The sequence below is a fragment of the Cryptomeria japonica genome, chromosome 10 (genome assembly GCF_030272615.1).
Source record: "Cryptomeria japonica chromosome 10, Sugi_1.0, whole genome shotgun sequence".
Taxonomy (NCBI): Eukaryota; Viridiplantae; Streptophyta; class Pinopsida; order Cupressales; family Cupressaceae; genus Cryptomeria; species Cryptomeria japonica.
In genome coordinates this window covers 164,288,730-164,314,749 of record NC_081414.1, presented here as the reverse complement: position 1 = coordinate 164,314,749, position 26,020 = coordinate 164,288,730, and the positions used below count along the sequence as shown (strand labels likewise).

The 26,020-nt window shown below is 35.0% G+C and overlaps 4 protein-coding genes across 4 annotated transcripts; all 4 read left to right on the top strand.

Moving 5' to 3' along the window:
* Nucleotides 1–9,418: 9,418 nt before the first annotated feature.
* Nucleotides 9,419–10,045, top strand: LOC131045248 (germin-like protein 9-3). Its single transcript, XM_057978800.1, has one exon. The coding sequence runs from the start codon at nucleotides 9,419–9,421 to the stop codon at nucleotides 10,043–10,045; it is 627 nt and encodes a 208-aa protein (XP_057834783.1).
* Nucleotides 10,046–17,759: 7,714 nt separating this feature from the next.
* LOC131045218 (germin-like protein 9-3) lies at nucleotides 17,760–18,377 on the top strand. Its single transcript, XM_057978765.2, has one exon. It carries the CDS (start codon nucleotides 17,775–17,777, stop codon nucleotides 18,375–18,377), a length of 603 nt encoding a protein of 200 aa, XP_057834748.2. The 5' UTR covers nucleotides 17,760–17,774.
* A 1,537-nt stretch (nucleotides 18,378–19,914) lies between these two features.
* On the top strand, nucleotides 19,915–21,298 carry LOC131858831 (probable protein phosphatase 2C 75). Its single transcript, XM_059212285.1, has 2 exons — nucleotides 19,915–20,104; nucleotides 20,571–21,298. The coding sequence occupies exons 1-2, from the start codon at nucleotides 19,915–19,917 to the stop codon at nucleotides 21,296–21,298; spliced, it is 918 nt and encodes a 305-aa protein (XP_059068268.1).
* A 2,857-nt stretch (nucleotides 21,299–24,155) lies between these two features.
* Nucleotides 24,156–24,758, top strand: LOC131045247 (germin-like protein 9-3). Its single transcript, XM_059213705.1, has one exon. The coding sequence runs from the start codon at nucleotides 24,156–24,158 to the stop codon at nucleotides 24,756–24,758; it is 603 nt and encodes a 200-aa protein (XP_059069688.1).
* Nucleotides 24,759–26,020: the final 1,262 nt, after the last annotated feature.

The following is a 26,020-nucleotide window of genomic DNA, read 5'->3' as shown; positions in this document are numbered from 1 at the left end:
GGTATGTGATTGAGTATATTTTTCTGCATAAGACTTCCATAATGGTCTGCGTAGGTGAGTATCATATGCTCGACCATGTATGTATGGGACCTTAGTTTTTTGAAACAAAGATGATGGTGATTCAGGTACCATATGTGGTCCTCTAGTGCCTCCACTATTAGGCCTCCTTTGATCCATGTTAAGGTGAGGTTGTTGCAAAGGTCAATTTTCCATTATTTGAGAAATGCCAAAGTCATGAGGAATCTTGGCTCCACTTTTTGCCATCACTTGTAAAAAGTATTGTCTATCTCTCCTCATTATTTCCTCAACTAATCGATTAAAACAGGGATCCATAATGGAGTCTTCCACTTCCATTGAATGTACTGAAATGTTGACCATATTGTCATTGTGTGTATCATTGTTGTTTGTATTGTCCATGTTCTCAACATTTAGAACATTTCTATAGGCATCCATGTCAGGTAATGTGGTATGATCATAATTGAAGAAGATATCATTGTCATACTCATAGGAACTCATGTTTGCGAACTCTTGAGCCTCTTTAGCTTCTCTTCTATATTTTTGGGAACAGGTTTCAACCATGAACTAGGTATTGACCAAGATGTGTGAGACTAGATGAAAATGGAAAGTGTATGGAATAGAAAGAGTTGGATGGAATTTAAATGAATCTGAGGTGTACTTCCAATGTCCAAAGTGTAAGACCATGATTGTATGTAGTAGAGTAGGTGTGGCTTCCAAAGAGATGATAGTTTCTCTTGATAAGGTAAGTTGACCTTGACTCTAAGTAAGACCAAATGAGACCCAAAGGTGATAGACCCTGATGAGGGATCACTTAGCAAAACGTTGTTGTATGTAGTGTGTTGACAAAGCAAGATGAGGACAAGCAAGTGACCTTTCGACTCAAGTTTAGACAAATGTGAATGTAATGCAAGATGTAAAGAAATGATGAACTTTGTGCAACCCAAAGGTAGGTTGAATGCTAGATGAAAATGTAGAGAAATAACTTAGGAAGCTCAAGAATTCTGAAACTAATTGCTCTTGTTTGTTGGATTGTGAATTTTTTCAATTTGTGAAGTTGTTTGTCGTGACCAAATCTGAATTTTTTTGACTCTTTTTCATGACAAGATGACACAATGTTGATGAGGACTCAAAGTTTTCAAGTGTTTAGACTCAAAATGACTCAAAGAAAAGTGTTTTTTTTGATGTAAAAATGTTTTGCATACACTTGAAGACATAAAAGACACAACATTTTTGATGTTTGGTCTTTAATGTTTGAATGTTCAAAAGAAGACAAGCACAATTCTTATGGCTGGCCAGGACAATAGTTTTTGATCCCACATGGGGTTTCCCTTAAGGCTACGCTATTTAGAGTGGATACTTAGATGCTTGACCCCACTGGCTCCACCCTCGGAACTCACTTCTTGGGGCAGCCAAGCATCATTCCCCATGAAAACTCCCCCAGGTGAACATTGTATCTCTACTAAGAACTATATGTGTGTGGGTCGCTCTAGAGGTCCGACCTCCAAACCCAACAACTAGAAGGAACATGGCTTCTAAAACAAAAAGGTGCTAGTAAGGGTATCTGCTCATGTGGCCATACATGCATCACTTTTAGCTCTGTAAATATAGAAGGCTCTTAGCCGGTAGGGGTTATGCCCTACAACTGATCAAATAAATTTGATCAAACGAGTTTATGGGGAGACATAATGTTGGTATGAACTAATCAGCACACGTTACCCATGGTTTTCACCATGAATACAGTTGTTTATAGTGGTTCGGAAGAGGTGGGTTTTCTTTGCTACCACTTGGGTCATTCTCTCCTCACTAGTAGTCCTAATGACCACACGGGGAGACATGCCCTCTAAATATTAAACAAAAAGAGCCTATTGCTCAAAACACAAAAGACACTAGTTCAATTTTAGTGCACCAACTGAAGTGTTTGCTAATCTATGAAAGCAAGGCACACAATAAAAAAAGAAAATCCTTGTCAAGGTCTGGCAACAAAGATCTGTTAGTAGTTTGGATTGTTTCAAATGATCACCCCTTCCTGCAAGCACACAATTTAGGTCAATTTTAGATCCAAAAGACTTTGTGAAATAGGGGCCTTCGACAAAACAATTTTTTTAACCAATTCAAAGATCTGATTCATCTTAAAAAAATGCCACTTGTAAAATTTCAAGAAATTTCTAGAAATGTATGAAAATCCAAAATATTTGCTAATTTGCTCCAAAAAATAATTTTTTATGAAAAATCATAAAAAATTTATATAAAATGCAAAATTGATCCAAAAAATATGAAACTTTTACTGAACACTCTTGATGGTCTTCCAAACCTGCATAAAACAATTTCTACAAAATTGCCAAGCAGTTAGTGAGATATGAGCAAAATAATGCAAAACCCTAATTTTCAAAGATCTGATTTTTGAGGAATTATTTTGCATGAAATTTAAAATCAAAAAGAACCTATCTTGTGTATAATTCTGAGAGATTTCCAAAAATATAAGAAAATCCAAAAAACTCGCTAATTTGCTCTAAAAATTATTTTTTTTAATGAAAAATCATAGAAAAATTCATAGAAAATGACAATGTGCTCCACAAATTCTGAATTTTGGATTGAGAGCTCTTGATACTGACTTCAACTTGCCAACAAATGTTTGTGCAAAAATTCCAAGCCGTTTGTAAGATCGGATCAAATCTCTCCAAGATCTTGAATTTGTGTCCAAAACCCTTGCTGCACAAGGTTATTCTCCAAATTGTTTTACAAAACAACAATATATGGTTAGGAAAACCTGGAAAAAAGAACACAGATCTAACAAAAATCCATGTCCCACAGGGCATGCCAAAATGTTTATGGTGAAAGTGGATAAAACAATATTGAAAGGGTAAATGAATTCAACCACAAAACCCTAGCCTAACAATAACAAAGATCCACCATAACATATGAAGATTACCTAAGACAATGCAAATCAAATGAAATCACAAAGATTATACCATCACATGTCCAATAGGGTTTGGATCTCCATTCTTCCTATCTCCATTGATCTTGCTTGATATATTTGCTCTCACATTTTATGTGTGCACAAGAGCTCAACAAAGAACGGAAATATGGTTGCAAGTAGGCTTGATCGCATATGCAAGTTTGAAAGTGTAATGTAGTCAAGAAGTCAACTGATCAGGTAGGATTGATAATGAAGGAAGCATCTCCTTATATAGAAGACACTATATGAAATGGAGGGATAAGATTGAGAGGTGTAAAAGATAAATGGTCGGCTATGATTAGAGGGTAGGTAGAGAAAATAAGAAAATAATGAGAGGGTAGGTAGTGTAGGAATTAAGAGATGAATGACATGTGTCATAGGTGGAAAAGGCTAATGAATTAATTAATTAAATAAAGATTTATTTAATTAATAGAAGAAGTGGGATCAATTAAATAAATAAAATATTTATTTAATTTAGGAAAAGGGTAATTTAAATAAATAAAAGTATTTATTTAAATGAGAAATAAGGCTAGAAGAGGATAAATGAATTAATTAAATAAATAAAGATTTATTTAATTAATAGAAGAATTAGGCTAAAATAATTAAATAAATAAAGATATTTATTTAATTAGACTGGACAATTTTAGGTGTCTACAGTGGGTTTTATCCTTGGGAGAGGGTTTCACTTCATGAGATTGGTTATATTCCATAATCAACAAGATAAACCCTTCATGAATACAAGGCTATCCTGGTTTTCAAAATGTTTAAGTTCTGAACTATTCTCCAAGGATGAAACCAAATAGGAGGGGATAAAAATAAATCTACCATGCCTAAAATGATTTAAGATAGTAAAACGATGTGAGAAAATTCTACCATATCTACCATCCAAGGTGATATAGTTCATGATGAATTCTGCCATATCAGCCCAGAGAGAAATCATCTCTTTCCTGTCATAGCCACCATCCCCCATTTTCGTAACCCTTTGTCTTTCCTTTTCCTTATCATAAAAGGTAGAAATAGCCTCCTCACCCGACTTCCTGTCTCTATAGAATTTCCTACCTTTCATATCCAGACGAGTAACAGTGGCAACCAGGGTTTCGTCGACTTGAAACTCTGCACCGAAGGCAGTCAGCACACCCTTATTCCAACCTTTAACAAATCTTTTCGTAACAATGGCAAAATGACCATGCAGTCTCTCCAAAAAGGGCACCATCCCACCATCCTAAATTTCCTCCCAAACCTTCTTATTCTTTGCCACTTATCATAGGTTGTGGGTTCAAACCTATTATTTTCACATCCCTTTCTGTAGCTCGAGCCAATCAGACAACAAGACTCCACTTCTGGCACTTATCATAGGTTGTGGGTTCAAACTCTAATGCAATGTTTCATGTGTATGTTTGAAGTGTTCTTCTCTATTGTAGATTGATACCACATTCCATGCATACTATAGGTATCGGGCCTGCTAGGGCTACCTGTGCACTTCTTTGTGGGTTCCCTTTACCATAGGCCGCATGATGCCTCTGTGTGTGGGTGTCATCGCCTATCTGCGACCATGTCCTCTTGAAATTCTCTGGCTAGGTTGCTATGAGGTGAAGCGCTGAGTGGCAGGAACACATAGAGATGCACAGATGAAATCTTGTCATGGGTGGAGCTGTCACTTATGTGGGCTGAGGGTTTTGACCATTGACCCCTACCTATGGCAAAGCATCCACAAAACCCTCACCCCTGTGGTGAGTAGTCGAAGAAACCCTTCAACTCTAGGTTTAAAAAAACTCAAATTGCTTTGATACCATGTAATAATCCAGGAACAAATGAGATTTAGAATAAGCACAAGATTTCAATAAATTGAGAATAGTTGACCATTGTACATATAGGTGGAGTGATTGGGTCGAATCAAAAGTTGAACCCAATACTCAATGAGTGGTGGTGTTTTGCCTACCACAAAGTTAGCTTGAGGTGTCGAAAATGAGTCGACACCTCTTTAACAACTCCTAACCGACTTGACATCTTGGATGTACAAGTGTCAAGTGTAAATGTATGACTAAGTAGGCTTAATAAGACTATGTGTAATTAAATGAAATAAATACACTAACAGACACACTCATCCTTCGACATGTGAATTCCCTTGTAACCATTAGAATTCATATACATCTCTAGCATATTTTTCATCTAGATATTTTTGGATACCACAAACTTAATAGAAAATGATAAGAATGTGAATGAGAATATTAATATCTAGAAGACTACTTTCCTTATTTTAGAGTGGAAAATGTAGAGATTAGAAAATCCTCAAGTTCATAGGCATAGAGAAAATTAGTAGCCTTGAAATATATCTATAATAGTGTCACCAATCCTATTAACAACAAAGAAGAATATTGTGTTTCTCATCCATAGACATGACTATCCAACATACTTTTAAATATTGTGATTCATAGATCTTACTATCTCCATTAAATGATGTAGATTATTTGATCACAAGATTAAGAAAACTATGCATTCATTTATTAATAGTAATGTCATGTTTATACTTTATACTATCTAATATGACTTATTCCCCTCCAATATATTATTAATTCTAGGTTTATTTGTGCTAAACTAATTTATCTATTTACTTAAACTATATTACCCCTAAATTAAGTTTTAATTCCTTTTCATGTTTTGAGAATCTAAGAAACATATCTAGCCTTACAACCTTGATTAGGTTTTAAGATCAATAGTTCAATTCTAATTCTAATGATTTCAAATATGATTCACAATTAGGAAATCTGTTTGATACTTGCACTTAATATTATTTATTATAATAAGTGGTTTTTTTACAAGGTCCAATCCGTGGTAAAAGCACAAGGCTACCAAAGGGGTAGCTAGTGAAAACCTAAGATAAAACAACACAAAACTAAACTGAGCAGACAATAGAGCTGCAATGAGAGCAAAAATTAAATAATGACACATGACAAAATAATAATATAATTATTAAAAATTATATTTGGGGCTCAACTTTAGGTCCCAATGTGACAATCTATGTTTTAGGAAGAGTAAGGGACTGGAATTTTTTCTTACGATGAACAATAGTCCAAGAGCCATCATATTTTCTTATAGAACATTTTAGAAAAAGGGAGGAAGAGCCTTCTGTATACATATGAACCTCCCATATGGGCATCTAGTTTTAAAAGGAGAACCTCACAATCCAAAGAAAGATAGTTAAGAATTATCAAAGGATTATGATAAAAACCTTAAAATCCAATAGTGGGCATGTTAGGATTAGGAGCCTAGGTTGTCAAACCTATCGACATAAGAAGGAAGTACCAAATTAGTAAAAAAAATGAGTTGTCATCCAATGTAGTAGGAAATACAATGAGATGTCAATGATTAGCATACTTACTCTAGGTGGGGGAAAAACGCAAATGGGATGCATGTAGGTAAGAGGAAGCCAAGTGACTCATAGAAAAACAATTTCTCTAGTAAAAATGGATCTACTCATAGTCAAGTATCTATGTCCAAAGTTTCTCTCTCACCTTCAGAATTTTCTTGTCCAACAATGGCTTCAAAACGTCAATGTCCATTAGGATACGAGCATGAGAGCTATGATAAAATTTTCTAGTATTAGACTCTACTTTTAGATAGTGGCCCAACATATTACCAATATGTCTCATAGTAGAGTTGCACTAGAAATGGAGTGGAAGGTAAGGCATCCTTACCCAAATTGGAGAGATAGCTATAGATTCATTTAGGGGATTTGAGGGGGGCGACTAAGGGAAATGAGAAAAAGTGTGAGAGCCCCATTTCGATTCTCACATACTCAAAATAGTTTCATGATCCTTAGAGGAGTCAAAAAAAGTAATGAAAAAATCATGGGCACAAGTGAAATCCAATAGTGAGGACCACAATAAAATAAACCTACAAATAAATCCCTTCCTCTCAAAGTAGGAAATAGACTCCAGCACCTCTAGAGAAGAGGATGCACAAAGAAGGCACTTCCAAGCCACATTAGAAGGTCCTCACAAGGGATTACATAATAAATCTACAAAAGAGGCTTTGAGTTGCACTAGTTATGGGACTTCACCTCAATATAAAGAGTAACAAAGTTTCCAAAATTATCATATTTATTCATTTCCATGGGGTAATACTAGGCCTATATTCAAAATATCTACCTCTAGGTTGCAAGCAAGGAAGTTGTTAACACTAGTGGTCTTGAGCGAGAATATTGTAATTCAAAATTAGTGGAGAGTAGGGAGAGAGACAAAGGACATTGAGAGAAAAATGGTATCAATCAATATGTTCCTTGATTCTAATGTTAACAATATATAAAGAAAAAAGAAATTAATAGTCAAATAAAAAAAATCAGTTAGTTATTTAGGTCAATGGCACTTTCATTTATATCTAAATTATTAAATTATCATTTTACGATTCTTTAATATAAATTCTCATAGCTAGAAGCCGATGTCACAAACATAAATGAAAATGAGGAGAGTCTGTTGAAGATCATTTTGGAGCTTATGGATCACTATACGAATTCTATTAAGAATATTGCCCTCATCATTTAGGTCTTCAATCAAGAGCTAGAACATTCTACACAGAAGATGTCATGTGATTTTTACAACTCAAAGTAGCTTCCCACAACAAGCCCAAAAAGGACCAAAGTAGTTGATTAACTTTGTCAAATCTCCCACTTAAGTTAAAGAAGATAGTGATAGTCCAATTTATAAGGTTGTCTCCTTTAAAGAGTGGCTACATATCCTCTAGAAGGAATGACAAGGTGTGAAGGGACCAAAATCCTTTAATGATAGTTAATGGTCTTGGTTCTCTACTAGTCCTCTATTTTTTGATTGTTTATTTTAAAAACTCTTTGTTTGTGGATTTTGATCAATCTCATGCCTTGTGAGATTAGGCTTTTTTACCTTGATAGTGGTCATGTAATGCATGTGGGCCTTTCACCATGCTAATCTAATAAAAACAAATGCCAATGAACTTGAACTCTTTATAACTAGAAAAAAATTGCTATTGACTTATCCTAACAAAATTGCCATTGAATGATAAGGTATATATTCCACTAGATGTCAAAATCCTTACAAAACTAGAAAACATAAGGTACCTTATGTGTGGCATATGGAAAAGTCCAAGACATTGGATGTGAGAACCTCTAAAGAATTTAGCTTGTAAGTGGTGCAGGTATGTAGCAAGTTGAGCGAAATCTCAAAACAAATAATTAGACTTTAAAATCTTGCTCAACATGATCACATATAGCAGCTTGGATATCTAGGAAAACACCACAAGTGACTATCGGATGTGAGAATCCTAATATATTTTCATAGTGATTTTTTTTTGGTTTACAATCCATTGGCCCCTAACACAAAACTAGCTACAACTCTGACAAGTATACTTAATATTCTCACTAAGCTGCATTACATAGGGAAACTCATGTTTGTAAAGTATTGGAATGCAAAACATTACAATATTCTGATACATGAAAGATTTTGGGTGTGCTAATATTTGGGTTCTATGATTTGAAATGTGATTTTTGACTTGAAATACTTGTTCAAGTGAAATGTATAAGGGAACTCGAGACTTCAAAACAAGATTTAATGAATGAATATGCAAACACTAATCATATTAAGTGATTGACATGACATATGAAGCACAACACAAAGGAGGAGTCCAAGACATTGAGACACAAAAGGTGCAAAAAGCATAACCATAGTGATCAATCTCTTAATGAATGCCACTAAGAAGAATTTCTCTAATTGATTAACGATAAAAGTTAGAGTGTTATAGAAAGAACCAAAAGTGACCATTATAAGAAATCATACTGACACACTCATAATAGATGGTAGCCCGACATGATGATTGCCCTTTCCCTCTCCACTACTACTTTTAAAAATAAACCTATCGTCTATATTGTACATACCAACCAGCCACCTTTTTATTATAAACCCGCTAGATATATTATAATTAATCTAATAGAAAAGTATACATTGCATTTGCCTTCTATCTCTCTCTCTCTATATATATATTGCAAACGGTATGGAACGTGTTTCGTTAATTTAATAGAATATATATTTCAACTCTTCTTTACAGAAAAAACCAAACAAAAGGATATATTCCAAACAGTGTAGAACGCGTTTCATAAGTTCTTGTAAACGTCAAGCCTGCAGCGCATCGTGATAATGGACCCTCAGACCAACAAGAAATGGGTTTTCTGGACTATGCTTTATCTAAATCCGTCTTCTATTCTGAGATATTTTGGCGGTGAAGCCAACGAGTTAAGGCCAAAAATGAAGCCGGTTTCCGCGTTGAAGGCGACGCAATTGATAATGAACAACTTACACATCTACTATAAATAAATGATTTCTAGTACTCCTTAGTCACCCAGCAATCACTAGCATTCCCTGCTTCTGCAGAGAAATATTGCTTCTGAGTTGTAATATTAAGAAAAAGAGACAGAGAGAGATGGAGTTTAACGTAGCCTACCTGATGCTCATGTTATTGGCTTTCAATATTGTGGGATCGACCCATGCATCAGATCCTGATATCATCTCTGATTTTGTTCTGCCTCCGGGCCAGAATCCCGCAAATGTTGATGGCAATTTCTTCACCTTCACTGGACTCCGACAGGTTGGAAGCAACAATTTAACCTGGCAGAGCAATGTGAAGGTGACAAAGGCATCAATGGCAGAGTTCCCTGCTTTAACAGGCCTGAGCGTTTCAATGGCTGTGCTGCAGTTCCCTGCTGGTGGGGTGAACCCTCCTCACACTCACCCTCGCGCTTCTGAACTTCTGTATCTTATGAGCGGATCTCTCGAAGTTGGAGTGGTTGACACCACCGGAAAGCTGTTCACGCAGACACTGTATGCAGGAGATTTGTTCGTGTTTCCCGCAGGACTCGTCCATTTCCAACTGAACAAGGACTATAAGAACTACGCATTTGCTGTTTCTGGGTTTGGAAGCGCCAACGCAGGCACTGTTTCACTGCCCTCTACTCTATTTACAAGCGGTATAAGTAGCGATGTTCTGGCCATGTCATTCAAGACAGACGCCAAAACTATTGACATGCTCAAGGCTTCCCTCAAAGCCTAACCTTCACCGCTTCTTTCATCTACCCTTCATCACGTTTTTAGTTTTCCCGCTTCCATTGTTCAGAGATATTTTTCTGTTTCCTGCACATATCCTAATATTTATGCATTTATTTGTATTCAGCAAAATTAAATAAATGAAAAACCATGAATTGCTTTTATCTTGTTTTCAGGTTCTCCTAATAAATATTTAGAGTGTGATTTCATTTTACTATTTTCTAATATAAATTTATATAATATAATGTTATATTTAATATAGAAAAATATTGTTCAATTATATAAATTAATTCCATTCTTTTCAACAATAAAAATATCATACAACTTACTAATAAATTAAGTATTATTTTAGATTTAAAATAATTTACTATATATTTAAAATCAAAATAAATTGAAATATCATATTCATATTCTAAAAGTTATAAAGTTTCATTTTAGTGCTAAATTAAACAAGACCTTAACATTTTATAGATAAGCATAAACACATGCATCAATAATTATTACATAAAAAATCTATAAAGAACACAAACAATAATTTAACTAATAGTATTTTTAACTCAATAAATAAATAAAAATTAAGTTATCTCTTTATAAGAAAGTCAATAGTTTAGTCATAAGTTCTGATCAGATTAAACTAGGAGATGCACAAATCATTACATAGCCACAAAAGTGAAGAAACCTAGGGTCTCATGAGGAATGAGAGCTCCAAACCAGAGGACTAGCTGCCAAAAAAAACAAAACCTAGTTGGCAGCCAGAACCAAACACCACAAAACCAAAAGACGAGACTAGAAGAACAGAACCTCAATTGCATTCATTGTCTCTTTTCTAACCTCCTTCTAGTCAATCTTTTCATAGAGCCCCTTCAATTCCTCTTCCATCCCTTCCCACTTCTCAAGATTCTTCGCTAAATCGTTTGCTGCCACCCAAACCCTTTAATCCTTATCATCTATTCCCTGGCTGGAAGTTCTTGTATCCACCTTGGCAAGGGCCTCAAGCCTGTTAATTTTTTATTTTTGCCACATTTAGTTGCCCCAAGAGACAATAGGTTATAGCTTCATGTTTGTTGTAGGCATCACAGAGCTTGTTGACCTTATCAACAAAGACAGGGAAGTCCCATTTTTTTGGTAACTTAACATGTGATGGGGAGGGGAGCCAAATGAGGGGATAGAAGGGGTGAAAAAATTACCAACAAGGTTGTTTAGAGTCCACTCTGGCCCAATAGACCATGAGGAAGAAGAGTCCACAAAAAAATTCTCATTTGCCTTCAGCTCTTCAACATTTCGTTCAATAATGGGAAGGCTCGGGGAGTTCTTGATGTTAGCCAACCTACTAGGTTTAACTTGGGCAGAGGCCCCTTTGGGCTTAGGAGTGGAGATGGTGGCTTTACTATCCGAGTTATCTAATAGCTCAACACTCAACACAGAGAGTGGGATTTGGGGGTGAGGGCAGAGGTGCGGGGGGGGGGGGGGGGGGAGGCAAAGGGATTACTAACTAGCCCACCAGTGCAGGTCAAATGTAGGTGAAAAATATATAGACATAGAATAAGCCCCCGATGCAAGGGAAGATCTTTTATAGTTTTACCTACAATGACCATAGACTCAAAGAGATGAAGATAGCCAATAAGGGAAATTCATCTTCACACTGTACCTTAAATGTTCAAATCTCCCATCCAATATGATGTAATTCAGAAGGAGTAGTGTGAAATCTTTCTAGAACCTAGGAAAATCATCTCTTTTGAACCCTCTTTGTAGGAGAGCAACTTTCTCCCCTGACTTTAGGAACCTCACAAAATTTGCCTTGTAGTTACCCTTAGGGTTCTTTGGGAAGGTCATGCCTTCCACCATAAGACTAGTAGCAGTCGCAATAGTATCCATAGACCTAGTGAACTCCAAACCCCCCACTCTAACTTCACTCTCATTCTACGAATGGGAAAACTGCTCAGACAAAGAAGGGTTGAAGCTCATGATGCCCTCAATGTATGCCACTATATTTTCTTCCACCACCTTCTTCCAAAGAGCTTCATTTTATTTCAAATTGTCACGTTTGTCTACCTTAGGTTGAATAAGATCACCACGCATGGTTTCCTCATAGAAGTCAAAAATAGGGATAGGAGGGGTTGCTGAAACAATCTTTGGGATTATAATAGTTAAAGGTGGTTTTGAAGGAAGCGTAGCTTTCACTAGATTTAACAAAGCGAGTCCACATCAATAAATAATTGAAGTAAAATATGAATGACATGATAAAGGAAAAGGTGATTTTTAAATTTTAGTTCTCATTGGGATTAATGCCTTTAAGAATCATGGCATGAATATCATCAAGTAATTTATTTTGCATCATCCAAATTTTGAGCTCACAAGAGAATGGACCGAGGTTCGTCAACCTGTTTGCAATCCTATTGGCTTCCCTAAGGGTGTGTTGAAGCCTTACATGACCAAAGATGGAAATGACACCTTAGCATTTGATGATAAGGTCCACCACACTCCAACTTGGCATAGCCTTTCTTTGTAGCATCATGACAACATTATTTGAATCACCTTAGATAACGATATTTTGGTAGCCCTTGTTCTTGGCGATAGAAATGCCATACAAATCCACCTTCACTTCTACGACATTAGAAGTTTCAATGCCCATGTTAGCCATGTAGGCCACCACCACCTTGCCACCTAGATCCCCACCCACCCAACCTAGGTTCTCTTTAGGAGACCCATCAAATAGTTTAATCATAAGTTTGAATGGGGTAGCCTTCAATCCTTTTATGACTTTGTAATGGCATTATTTTTTATCGTAGGATAGTGAGGATTGGATGTGACAATCAGAGTGCCATATGTTTGGCCAAAAATCCTATGTATCATGCTTGTACTAAATATGTTGATTTTTAATATCACTTTGTATGAGAGATGGTTGAGTATGGATAGGTCTTGATTGAGAAAGTTGATACTTTGAGTAATGTTGTAGATTCTCTTATGAGGCCAGTAACCATGAATAAGTTCTCTTGATGCTGGAAGGCTATGGGCCTTGATTAATGTACCTAATTTACATATTATGTATCTCTATGGTGGAATTCACAATGTATGATGCCAAGTGGGAGAATGCTAGGATTTAGGTGCCATCAACCTTGTAAATCCTTTAATTTATTTTTTTCCTAAATATCTTTTCTAATTTACCCATAATAGGTTAAACTATTTAACCAACTATGGTGAAAGATACCATGTAAAGGCAAAATTACTTTTATTGTTTGTCCTCTAGGGAAAGGACAAAATAGCCAAGCGACCTCTTTTGGAATATTCTATTTTTAGATTCTTGGACACTTCTTAGGAGTTGTAAGACAATATATGATGATTATGATAGTCATTATTGTTATGGCAGCATCTATGACAATTTTTCTGACAAAATCCTTACATAGGTGCACATGCATGAGAGATGCCTTATGACAGTTGGAAGAGCATCTATAAGAGGTTTTTTGGGAGGCGGGTGTGATTTTTTCAAGTATTTTTTCTACCTATTGTTTGGTGTTAACATAATGGTATTCATCTCTCTAACTTGTATAAATTGGTGTCTTGAGCTAGTGTTCTTCATTCAGTATCGTTTAGTTTTTAGGGTAACAAACTGTTGATGGGTTTTATAGAGGTCTATAGAGAAGTTTAAATTTTTTCTCTATTATTCATTAGATTAGTAATATACTTTCCTCTCTTTTTATGGAGTTTTTTCCCAAAAAGGTTTCTCCATGTAAATGTAGGGTTTCATGTGAAATGGTTTTCTTATTCTTGTTTTGTTTCTACAATGATTGTGTTAATGATTACTGTTTAGTTTTATATTTGCAATAATATTCATTTAAATTTCATATTGCAATCTTTCTTCACCTTGTTTTACAACTTTCCTATCATATAGGATATCGATAATAAGTTTACATAGAGTACACATATGATACTTATTAATTTTTATCTAAAGTAATATGATTAGGATATATAACAGTCTTATGTAATCCTATGTCTCATTTTGTCTTATACAACCAAGTGGTTCTCTTTATATTATATAGATTCATATTTATGTTATGCATTTCTATCATATGATATAATAGTACTATTCTCGCATATTATTACCCTCTTGATCTTCCATTGAAGCTCCTAGATCTTGTGTAGACATATTTTAAGAAAAATAATACATGATATATAAATTCTATGCCAAATCTTACACATACACATCCCTATATATTCTTAACTCATTGCATGTCTTTAAACTGAACACTTTCATTGAAGCACTTAAAAACACATTAATAGATCAATGACACTGATATTGTGTACATTGATCCCCTAAACTATTAAGGTCATTCATTTAATGTTGCACATCCTTGAGACAAACAACAATCCAAATATCCACATCATCAGACTTATCACATGTTCATTGTTTCCATCCCTTTAGCTAAATCTAATAGCTATAAACAAGACAAATAAATTGGATTTCAAATCTTCATGTTATTAGACAAAATTTACATTAATTAATAGTATATAAAGAAATTTGAATCTATAAATCTTAGATTCCATTAGACCTAAAATTATCAACTATCTAAAAAATATAACATAGCTTAGGTCTCACATAAATAAACATTGGATGTGAGGACCCCTAAAAAATTTGGCATATAATTGCTTCCAACACATGTCAGTCCTCTAGATTTGAAAATAACTAATCAGACTCAAAAAAGACTTCTCAACATGATTATATAAAACTAGTTTGAATCTATAAGAAAATAAGGCAAGTGAAAATTCAATATGAGAATCCTAATATATTTTTTCATAATGATTTTTTTTGTGTTTGCCAACTCTTGTTTGACAAAACCAAAGATAACAAAAACTTTGAGGAGCAAACTTAAAATACTTACTGAGCTGCATTACAAAGGAAAACTAAGGTATGTAGAGTATTGAGATGAAAAACATTACAAATGTTGGATGCTATATTTGACAAAACTCTGATACATGAAATATTTTGGGTATTGTAAAATTTGGGCTATAGGATTTGAAGCATGATTTAGGACTCAGAACACCTATTCAATTGAAATGTATTAGGAGACTTAGATTTTTGAAATAAGACTTAATGAATGAACATGCAAACAATAACGATATTAAATGATTGACATAACATATGAAACTGGATACAAGCACAACACAAAGGAGTTCAAGACACAAAGACATAGGCATCACTACAGTGATAAATATCTTATTGGGTGCCATAAAAAAATAATTTCTTCAATTGATTATTAGTTAGAGCTAGACTATTATAGAAAAAGCCAAAACTAGTTGTATGCAAGAAAGATGGTTAGTGGTCAATTTAGAACTAAATGAACAAGCATACCAACAAAATATTATATATTAAGGATAAAATAAGTTAAACAAGTTTAAACCAATATCCTCTCAAAACCGTTCCATTGTTCTCTATCACATAGGATTCCTTCAGTCATGATTGCTATCAGATCATTGAAAAGTTGACTCGTGGAATGACAACTCCGGGAATGAGGGATGAGATGATAAAAGATCTATATGCAAATGAAACTAAGATCTATGATATGATAATGAAAGCTAGTTGTGATGGAGATTATGCTATGATAGTGAAAGTTAAACAAGCTATGCTAACATGATAAATGCTATACTAACATGCTTCTAAATGTTTAAAATGATTATTAACAAAGAGAAGTAAAAGCTTGATGAAATGAATATAATCTGGATATATGAAAACTTGGATGATGATAATGAAGGAAATGGGATCTATTTATAGAATAAATGGGGAATTGGATGGTTAAAATTGAGTAATCTTAACAAGGGCTAGGATTGAAGGATACTCAATCCATGTGAGACTTTCAACCCAGTCCTAGGTTGACAAGTGTCAACATAAGGAGGCTTGAGATGAGAGAAAAGGAGCATTAAATGCTTGAGAGGACATGATGGTTACCCTAGGGGGTAAGGTTAAGGTTGTTGTTAGTGGATAAAGCTTTTATCCAAAGGATAAACTCTTGTACAAGGGTTAAAGGGATAACCATGGTCAAAGCAATAAATGCTTGAAGAGACCTTGCAGGTTAAATGGATGGTTGAGTTAGAGAGAAAGTCTCTAACCAAGGGTCAAAGGTGGGTTAGTTAGATTTAAGCCTTAAAGGCTTTGGAAGACTTTGGGGTAAAATATCTTCTAATGTTTATAAGAGCCTTTATTGTTTTGGAAGACTTTGAGGGTTATTTTGGGTTTAGGATTGTGCAAATGTTTAGCAGAGGATTAGGCTTAATTAGAAGGGTTTAGAAGAATCTAGAAGGAGGATTAGTGTGCAAGTGGATTTTGTAGGAGAATGAAAGCAGGATGGGTTTTAGGATTTTAAATAAATATTAATTTATTCAAATGTGCATGTGAATTTTGGATTTTATTTAAATAAATCTTTAATTTATTTTAATGGAAAAGGGGGATAAAACATTAAATGCTTGAAGACTTGAAGGGAGTCATTAAAGGTTTGAGAAGTCTCTAGAATGAAATCTTTAAAGGTTTGAAGACTTTAAAGGAAGCCATTAAAGGCTTGAGAAGTCTCTAGAATGAAACCATTAAAGGTTTGAAGACTTTGAGGGTTAACTTGTTGAAGAAATAAAGCCTTTAATGCTTTATGAAGACTTTACATGTTTTTGACAAGTGACCTCTTCTTAAGGAATGTGCAAACCATTAAAGAGTGATTAGGTTAATAATAGGGGTTTAGACATGATTAGGAGGAAGGTTAATTTGCAACTTGCATTTAAGTGCAAGTGGGGGAGGGATTTTATGATTTAATTGAAATAAATTGATTTATTTCAAAAAGGTGGGTTACAACTTGCATTTGAAGGATATTTAAATAAGTATTGATTTATTTAAATGCCATTGGATTTTTAATTAAATGGAAAAGGGGGGATTTAATTAGATAAATGTGATTTATTTAATAGAAGGTTAGAATGTGGTTAAATGAATTAAATTAAATAAATTGAATAATTGATTTAATTAATAGAGGAATTGATGGTGAACTAATTAAATATGATTTAATTAATAGAATAATTATTTAGTGGATTAAATTAACATTAAATATTTATTTAATTAGGTGATCGGATTTATACGTCTACACTAATCATAATATGAAATCTTGTCAAGACACTCATAATCGCTCTCTACACTATTACTTACAATTAAATCTATTATCTATACTTCAAAACATGTAAATTGTACATACCCACCAGCTACCTGTTTAAATGAACTTTCTAAATATATTATAATTAATATAATAAAACAGTACATTTTGCAATGTCTTCTATAAATATTCATGGCAAAACAGTACATAGAACGCGTTTCAATAATTTAATAGAAGAGTATATGTTCTAAAGAAAAATACAAACATTCCAAACAGTGCAGAACGCGTTTCAGAACTTCTTGTAAACGTGAGGCCTGCAGCACATCTTGAGAATGGTCATTCTTTATCTGAATCCTTGTCCTGTTCTAAAACATTTTGGTGATGATTCCACCCAGTAAAGGCCAAAAAAGAAACCGGTTTCCGCGTTCAAGGCGATGCAATTGATAATGAACAACTTACAACGCTACTCTGCCTATCGTATAAATACATGATTTCTAATACACTTTAATCACCCAGCGATCAGAATTCCTTGTTTCTGCAGAGAAATAAGTGCTTCTGAGTTGTAATATTAAGAAAAAGAGACAGAAAGAGATGGAGTTTAATGCAGCCTACCTGATGGTCATGTTATTGGCTTTCAATATTGTGGGATCGACCCATGCATCGGATCCTGATATCATCTCTGATTTTGTTCTGCCTCCGGGCCAGAATCCCGCAAATGTCGATGGCAATTTCTTCACCTTCACGGGACTCCGACAGGTTGGAAGCAACAATTTAACCGGGCAGACCAATGTGAAGGTGACAAAGGCATCAATGGCAGAGTTCCCTGCTTTAACAGGACTGAGCGTTTCTATGGCGGTGCTGCAGTTTCCTGCTGGCGGGGTGAACCCTCCTCACACTCACCCTCGCGCTTCTGAACTTCTCTATCTTTTGACCGGATCTCTGGAAATTGGAGTGGTTGACACTACCGGAAAGCTGTTCACGCAAACCCTGTATGCAGGAGATTTATTCGTGTTTCCCGCAGGACTGGTCCATTTCCAATTGAACAAGGACTATACGAACCACGCATTTGCTGTTTCTGGGTTTGGAAGCGCCAACGCAGGCACTGTTTCACTGCCCTCTGCTCTATTTACAAGCGGTATAACTAGCGATGTTCTGGCCAAGTCATTCAAGACAGACGCCACAACTATTGAGATGCTCAAGGCTTCCCTCAAAGCTTAACTCTCATCACTTCTTTCATCTACCCTTCATCATGCTTGTACTTTTCCCGCTTCCATTGTTCACAGATATTTTTCTGTTATCTGCACAAATCATCGTATTTATGCATTTATTTGTCTTCAGCAATATTAAATAAATGAAAATCATGAATTGCTTTTCTATTTCCTCGCTTTCTTCTCGAAATTCACATTGATCACAATATTTTCAATAATATATACTTTGATGAAATTGAACTGTTATATATATTGACCAAGCAATGCGTAAAAGGGTGGATGTAACTGAAAAAATACCTTTAGTGGACGGCAATAAATTTTGATGAAGCTTTTGTTGGGATGTGAAGTTTAACGGTCAGATGACCTTTCGCCTTCTCCTAACTTTTGGTTTACAATTGAATATTATTCTATAAATGTCTATATGTGCAGTCATGTATGATGTAGTATTGGAGATATTGATTAATATAAGTGTTCCCTGCTTTCTAGTGGATGTAGCCAGTAATGGTGAACCACATTAAAATATTGCGTCATGCATTGTCATGTATATCTTTTTGTTTATTTCTGTTTTAGTTTAATTGTTGAATGTTATCTCTGTTTATTTTAATCTTCACAATTGGTATCAGAGCCAGATTGGCTTGAGCAGAGATGGAAGACGAAGATGATGATGCTGATTTTGTTATTGAAGAATTTCTTGATAATCTTGATTTGACTGAAGAAGAGGATGTTGAAGAGGACGCTAAAGCGAGTGAGGATGAAGTTGAGGAAGTTGAGACCAAGACTCAGGAGGATTATGAAAAAGAAAAATTTATCTGGTTGAAGGAAGATAATCTCCTGCTCACAGACAAACTGATTTGTATGGACCAAAAGTTGATGGTTTTGTGTCGTATCAGCATGATGAATATTGAAAAAGATAACTTTGAGAAAGAATGGGATTTTTCTGAAGAGATCGTATTTCAGCAACAGGAAAGTGATGGGAAGCTCCTAACAAAGGACTCTTTCTTCACAAAAATGCATGTCTTGTTGATAGGAAAGCCTTTCCTTGGTGGAAAGAATCCACAAGAGGATTTGGGGTGCCTGGCGACTGAAGATCCCAGGAGCCCAGGGATTATAGAGCTAGAGGAGGCAGGAGGGAGCCTCTGGTTCAAGGCAGTGCAAGATCTAGAAGACTTCGAAAAAACTGAGAATATGGTCTTTGAGGAAATTGGATTTGAAAAAGAAAAAGAGAGTGATGATTTGCTGATGAATATTCCAGAGGTAGAGGCAGAGTGAAATGCATTGGTTGCAGGTAGTGCACAAGCTTCTACAAGATATACAACAAACTCATTTGACATGGAACCCATTGGTGCTAGGATAGTTATCGAAGCGGTCTTGATGCTACTACTATGAATTGGTTAGAGAATTGTGGTCAATCAGTTGAATGTGAGGCTGTTATAAATGTGCAGTCCCCGAAGACGTTTGTGTCCAACTCTGCCACAAAATAGAATCCATTTTTCCTATTGAGCAATTATGCTTCACTTGAGGATTTGCAGTACAAAATTTATACTGTAATGGAAAGTTTGAATGAACGCACACGATCTGAGATTGTTGATTTGGCAAATAATAATGTTGAGAATCTGGCAGAGGTTATGAGCCATAAAGATTCAAGTGCCACCTGTTTTGCCAGGGATCATTATTACAGTTGCTATCATGACCATTATAGTGGTGGTTGTTTAGGCAATAAGTCGGACCAAGCAAATGGTGTGGCACATATAGCCCAGGAGTCACTCAATTTCTCATAAACGGCTAGCTAGATAGTGGTGGTGGGAAAATTGGCACATGTGGCCAGTGATTTGGGTTTGGGCATTTCTGTGGGACAAACTACTCAAGACAATCCCCTGGCATTGCAACAGTGCATGATGGAGCCTATGAAGTGGCAGCATGAAGCGAAGGAAGCAATGAAGTTGGTAACACCTATACTAGAGGGAATCGATGTTGGGACTACAGATAGTCGCGTTGGAGTGTGGTAGCACGATTGTGTGAATATCATTATAGATGATCAGAGGTAATATGCCTACCCCAATGTTTTCTTCCCGAGATGTGGGGAATTTTACTCTGCAAGAAGCACCAGTAAAAGCACGTGTAGATAAGAGGCATGCTACATATGTCTAGTGTTGTTTTGACAAGACATAAACGTACAAGAACTTTGTACGCACCTGCAACATAGACGTGAATGGCATTTTAAACGTCTCTGTGGAGGACAAGATTGCAGGAGTGAAGAACAAGATCGCCATCATTAATGACAAGGGATCTCTCAGCAAAGAAGATATTTATAGAATGTTGTGCGATAAGGAACAATACAAGGTGGAGGATGAGGAGATTATGAGAAAGGTATCCAAGTCAAGGTGCAATCTGTGTGCAAAGACCCACGACAGGATGAACAGGGAGGATAATGTTGATAGTGTGGAAGGTATTGTAGTTGACCGTAATGTTGATGAATTAAATTTGGTTAGCAATAATGTTGGATATTTGAGAGCAGTTTTGGGTACAAGAGATCAAGATAATTCTTTAACCACAGTGTTGTTGATGTTAGAATTGATTCCAAATCTCCCAAGGGAAGCTGAACAGATTCGACAATGCAAAGGGAAAGTTTTTGCTTTGCATGATGAGCCCGAGGTAGCATGTGTTTGGCTTCCTAATCATGACTCCCCTGGGCTAGCTATGGCTAGAGTTTTTGGTGACTTCAGTCTTAGGGACTTTGGTCTCATTACTAAACTAGATATTTCTTACCATTGCCTCACTAAGAAAGATAAGTTTGTTCGTTTCCTGGAATTGTGTGTCATCCTCTCGGATGGGCCTGTTATGGCTGGATATGATTTCATCAATACAATTGTAGGATGCTATGCACATAATGGCCATGGAGAGGAAGGTGTCAAATTATGGAATCAAATATAGAGTACTAGTATTCTAAGTGGTAGACAAGTGCAAGAGCATGTCATACTAATTGAATATTCCAAAATAGTAGGTCAAACTTTTAGAGTGTTGAATCTCGACAATGAATGGTTTAAGCTTGAAATGTATCAATTCTTTACTGGAGGTTGCAAAGTTTATGCTCCAGCACTAAGGGTATTAGAACCTGGTAATGGTGACCCTTTAGATTTTCTATTAAGGGGGAGCATAGGTGTAGGTTCCCATGATGAAGGTTTTTGTGCATGGCTGTACCGGTTGGCCTTCACGGGGGAGATTGTTGGGATGTGAAGCCCAACGGTCAAATGACCTTTCACCTTCTCTGAACTTTTGGTTCCACAATTGAATATGATTCTATAAATGCCTGTATGTGCATTCATGTATGATGTATTATTGGAGATATTGATTAATATAAGTGTTCCCTACTTTCTAGTGGATGTAGCCAGTAATGGTGAACCACGTTAAAAACTTGCATCATGCGTTGTCATGTATATCTTACTGTTTATTTCTATTTTAGTTTAATTGTTGAATGTTATCTCTGTTTGTTTTAATTTTCACAACTTTGAATAATATTTCATAAAGGTATGGTTATTATGTTTGGAAGTTAGAAATGGAAGATATGGATTTTGGTTTATAGGTAGCTCTTTAAATGAACTCTCAAAGAATGATTATTGAAGTGGAATTAAAAACAATTATCAAAGGTTTGAAATGTCAGATAAATTAATGAAGGTTCAATAATCTTCTTCCAGAAGGTCTTGCAATTCTACATAAATGTTTTAATGTCAAAATCAATCACATTTATGTGAAAGGTAATTAGGTTAGAGATTGGGAAATTGATTGAAAAATGTAAATTTTAATTTTAATTTTGTCCAATTTTATGGATGTTTGTTCAATCAAATACATGTACTAATTTCTAGATTTTGTCTTTAAATAAATTATGACTATTTCAATTGATTTCTAGTTATTCCATTTTGATTCTATTGCTTTCTCTACTATCTTCAATTTTTTTTTTTTTTTTTGGGAAGATATCTTTTGTTTGAAATTAGATTATTTGTTTCGCCTTCATTCTTATGAGATCACACTCTTCTTGTCTCCATTATTGTTAGAACATGCACTCTTTTGCTTATATTCCCATAGGAACACACACTATTTTAGCCTATGAATCACTTAGTATAGTCTGTCTTGTTATTTGAGTTTTTTTCAGAAATCATAAATTAGTTTCTATAAATAACCTTAAAAAAAAACTCTTTAGATTTGTGGTAGTAAACAAATGAAGAATATAGAATAAAATCCTCTAGGACTGATAATCAATGATAGGTTCTCATAAAAAAATGGTGGCTTTCCTTCATAATGGAATCAAAATAGAATCAATGATAAAAAAATTTAATTGAAGATAGTAGAGAAAGAAATAGAAACTATCATTGATTCTATTGATTCTATTGCTTTCTATAAAAATTCAATTGAATACTATCATTGATTCCATTTTTTTGTCATTGATTTTGTTGCTTTCTCTACTATCATGGTGGATTTCCTTCATTTTAGGCCCATTTTAAATTGTTAAGCATGAGAAAAGTTCAAGAAAGTTCTTTAGACATATGGAAAGAAATGAAAGAAATATATAGAATAAAATTCAAATTCTTCTATGGTTAAGAATTGATGTTGGGGTTTTCAATTATCTTGTTTCATTCAATATACAATTAGGTCATTGAGATATTTAAAATAAATTTATTCATTTTTTTTAAATTAATATAATGTGTACACATACTTATACACACACATACACACACACATTTATATCTATAGACATTATGTGTCATAAATCATATAAGTATTAAATGATGAAATAAAGTTATTTGGTGGGGCAAATGGCCATTGGTATATATATTTGCATAGTTGAAGTTTGAGAAGTGTGAGTTGAGGTGTGAATTGATAAATCCTTCGAATTTAAAACATTTTGCTTAGCATTCTAAAAAATGAGAAATTCGGAATTCATGTAGTCGTGACTAGATATTAGTATATTATATGTATAAGATTATCATTAAAACTTCAAAATATTATTTAGCTACTTATCCAATAAAACTAACTCACTTTCTTTAGTGTACCTAGTGTAAACTGGATAAGAATTAATAGAATTAACTACCTTTTCCTTCATAACATTTTTTAAAACTATTACTTCCCTATATTATCTCAATAATAATCTGCCTTAATATTTGTTAATAATCTAGACATCACCCTTTTTTACCAATATTGTAATAGATGAAAAAAGAAAAAGATGGAAGACTAAATTTTAAATAAGAATAAAGAACATCAGAAATAGCCCCTAAATAATTAACATATATATGAAAATGTAGAAAATTTAACACAATAAATGACATACCGTGCAAGAAGAAACTACCATTGCAAATTTGTAACGGAGAGCGGCCAGAGTAATACCTTGTGCGTGCATGGTGAAAAGATAGTCAGAATTGGTCAGTGGATAGCGGTTATATAATGTGGCCAATATACAAGCTTTCTAGACTACGCGTAAGGGCAAGCCTGCAAACTTAGCGTGATAATGGGTCCCTCAATTCCAATAAAATGGGCTTCAGCCAAACTAATCTTTATCAAAGAATAATATTGAGGACTGCTCTAAACAGTTGTGAAGATGAAGCCACGGAATAAAGGCCAAAAAGAAGCCGGCTTCAGCGTTGATCAACTCCCTACGCTCCTCTTCCTGTCGTATAAATACACGATCTCTAACACTCCACCAATCAGCACTCCTTGACTCTGCAGTGAAATCAGTGCTTCTGTGAAAGAGAGAGAGAGAAAGAGAGAGAGAGAGATGGAGTTTAACGTAGCCTACTTCATGATAATGTTATTGGCTGTCAATATTGTGGGATTGACACATGCATCAGATCCTGATATCCTCTCTGATTTTGTTCTGCCTCCGGGTCAGAATCCAGCAAATGTGGATGGCAATTTCTTCACCTTCACGGGATTCCGACAGGTTGGAAGCAACAATTTAACCTGGCAGAGCAATGTGAAGGTGACAAAAGCATCAATGGCAGAGTTCCCTGCTTTAACAGGCCTGGGCGTTTCTATGGCAGTGCTGCAGTTCCCAGCTGGCGGGGTGAACCCTCCTCACACTCACCCTCGCGCTTCTGAACTTCTCTATCTTCTGAGCGGATCTCTGGTCGTTGGAGTTGTTGACACCACAGGAAAGCTCTTCACGCAGACCCTGTATGGAGGTGATTTATTCGTCTTTCCCAAAGGACTCCTCCATTTCCAATTGAATAACGATTATAAAAAGCAGGCCTTTGCTATTTCTGGGTTTGGAAGCGCCAATGCGGGCACTGTTTCACTGCCATCTGCTCTGTTTACGAGTAGTATAACTAGCGATGTTCTGGCGAAGTCATTCAAGACGGACAACAAAACTATTGAGATACTCAAGGCTGCCCTCAAAGCTTAACTCTCACATTTCTTTCATCCGTCCACCATCATTGTTCTACATTGTCCGCTTCTATTGTTTACTGATTCTTTTCTGTTTTCTCCATAGATCATCATATTTATGCATTTATTTGTCTTCACCATAATTTAAATTTCCCCACTTTCTTCTGATCACAATATTTTTGATAATACATATTTTGATGAAATGGAGCTGTTATATGTATTGATCAATAACACTGATAAAAATACTAAGTGATCTCTACAGTCAGAAAGTTGGATAAAAGTCAATTTTTATGGAACTTAACAAAATATAATCTGGAGGGGCTATTCCTAAAATCATAAGGGTATAAAGGCTGGGTTCTAAGTGGAGGGGCTATTCCTAAAATCAGAAAGGTATAAAGGCTGGGTTATGAGCATGCTCAAATGGAAGGTGGGATGTAGAGTTTGGAAAGAGGTCTCCATAATCAGTTGTTATAGATTTATAATTTTTGTAAGATTACAAAGTCAATCAATGGATGCTCCTTAACCTTCATCAATAAGGTCTTACAATTCTAAACAAATTTGCAATATCCAAATCAATCACATTTATTTGCAAATGCTAATCATTTGTTAGATTAGATTCTTAATTGAAACATTCAAACAAACTTTAATGAATGCTTTCTTTTTCATTTATAATAATATAATAAATGAGAAATTGTCAATTTATAATAAAGAAATATAATATATAATATATACACTTCTGGAAACTAAACAAAAGAAGAAATTATAGGATTTGAGTGTGCAAGGTACGGATTCTCAGACTACGATTGACCCATATAGTAGAACCAGAAGAAGGAATCAGGAGTAGGGTACCTCTAGGGTCATTATGGAAGAGCTTGAAGACATAAATCGAGAGATGATCCAGAACAACTTGGAATTGGTGCACTCTTTCTAGTAGGGTGTTGGTGTTTTGTTTTGTGCTTAGCTTGTTTTCTTGTAGTTTTTTATTTTATTTTGTGGGCTCGGCCCTTGTTTCATCTATTGGTTAGTTGTTGGTTTTGGTTTGTTTTGTGACTGATCTTTTGGTTGTAAAACTCTAGGTTTCGGATCGCTGTAAAACCTGTTTACCTTAATCAAAAACAAATTTTAGTAGAGAGTAGTTGCTCTTAACAATTATGCTTTTCATCTTTCATAAAGGTTTTTCCAACACATAATTATGTTATATTAAGTTTTTACAGTTCTCATTAATGCCTCTATTTCTCATTGTCATTGAAATTTTGATTAGAACAATAGTTTCTTGTGTCA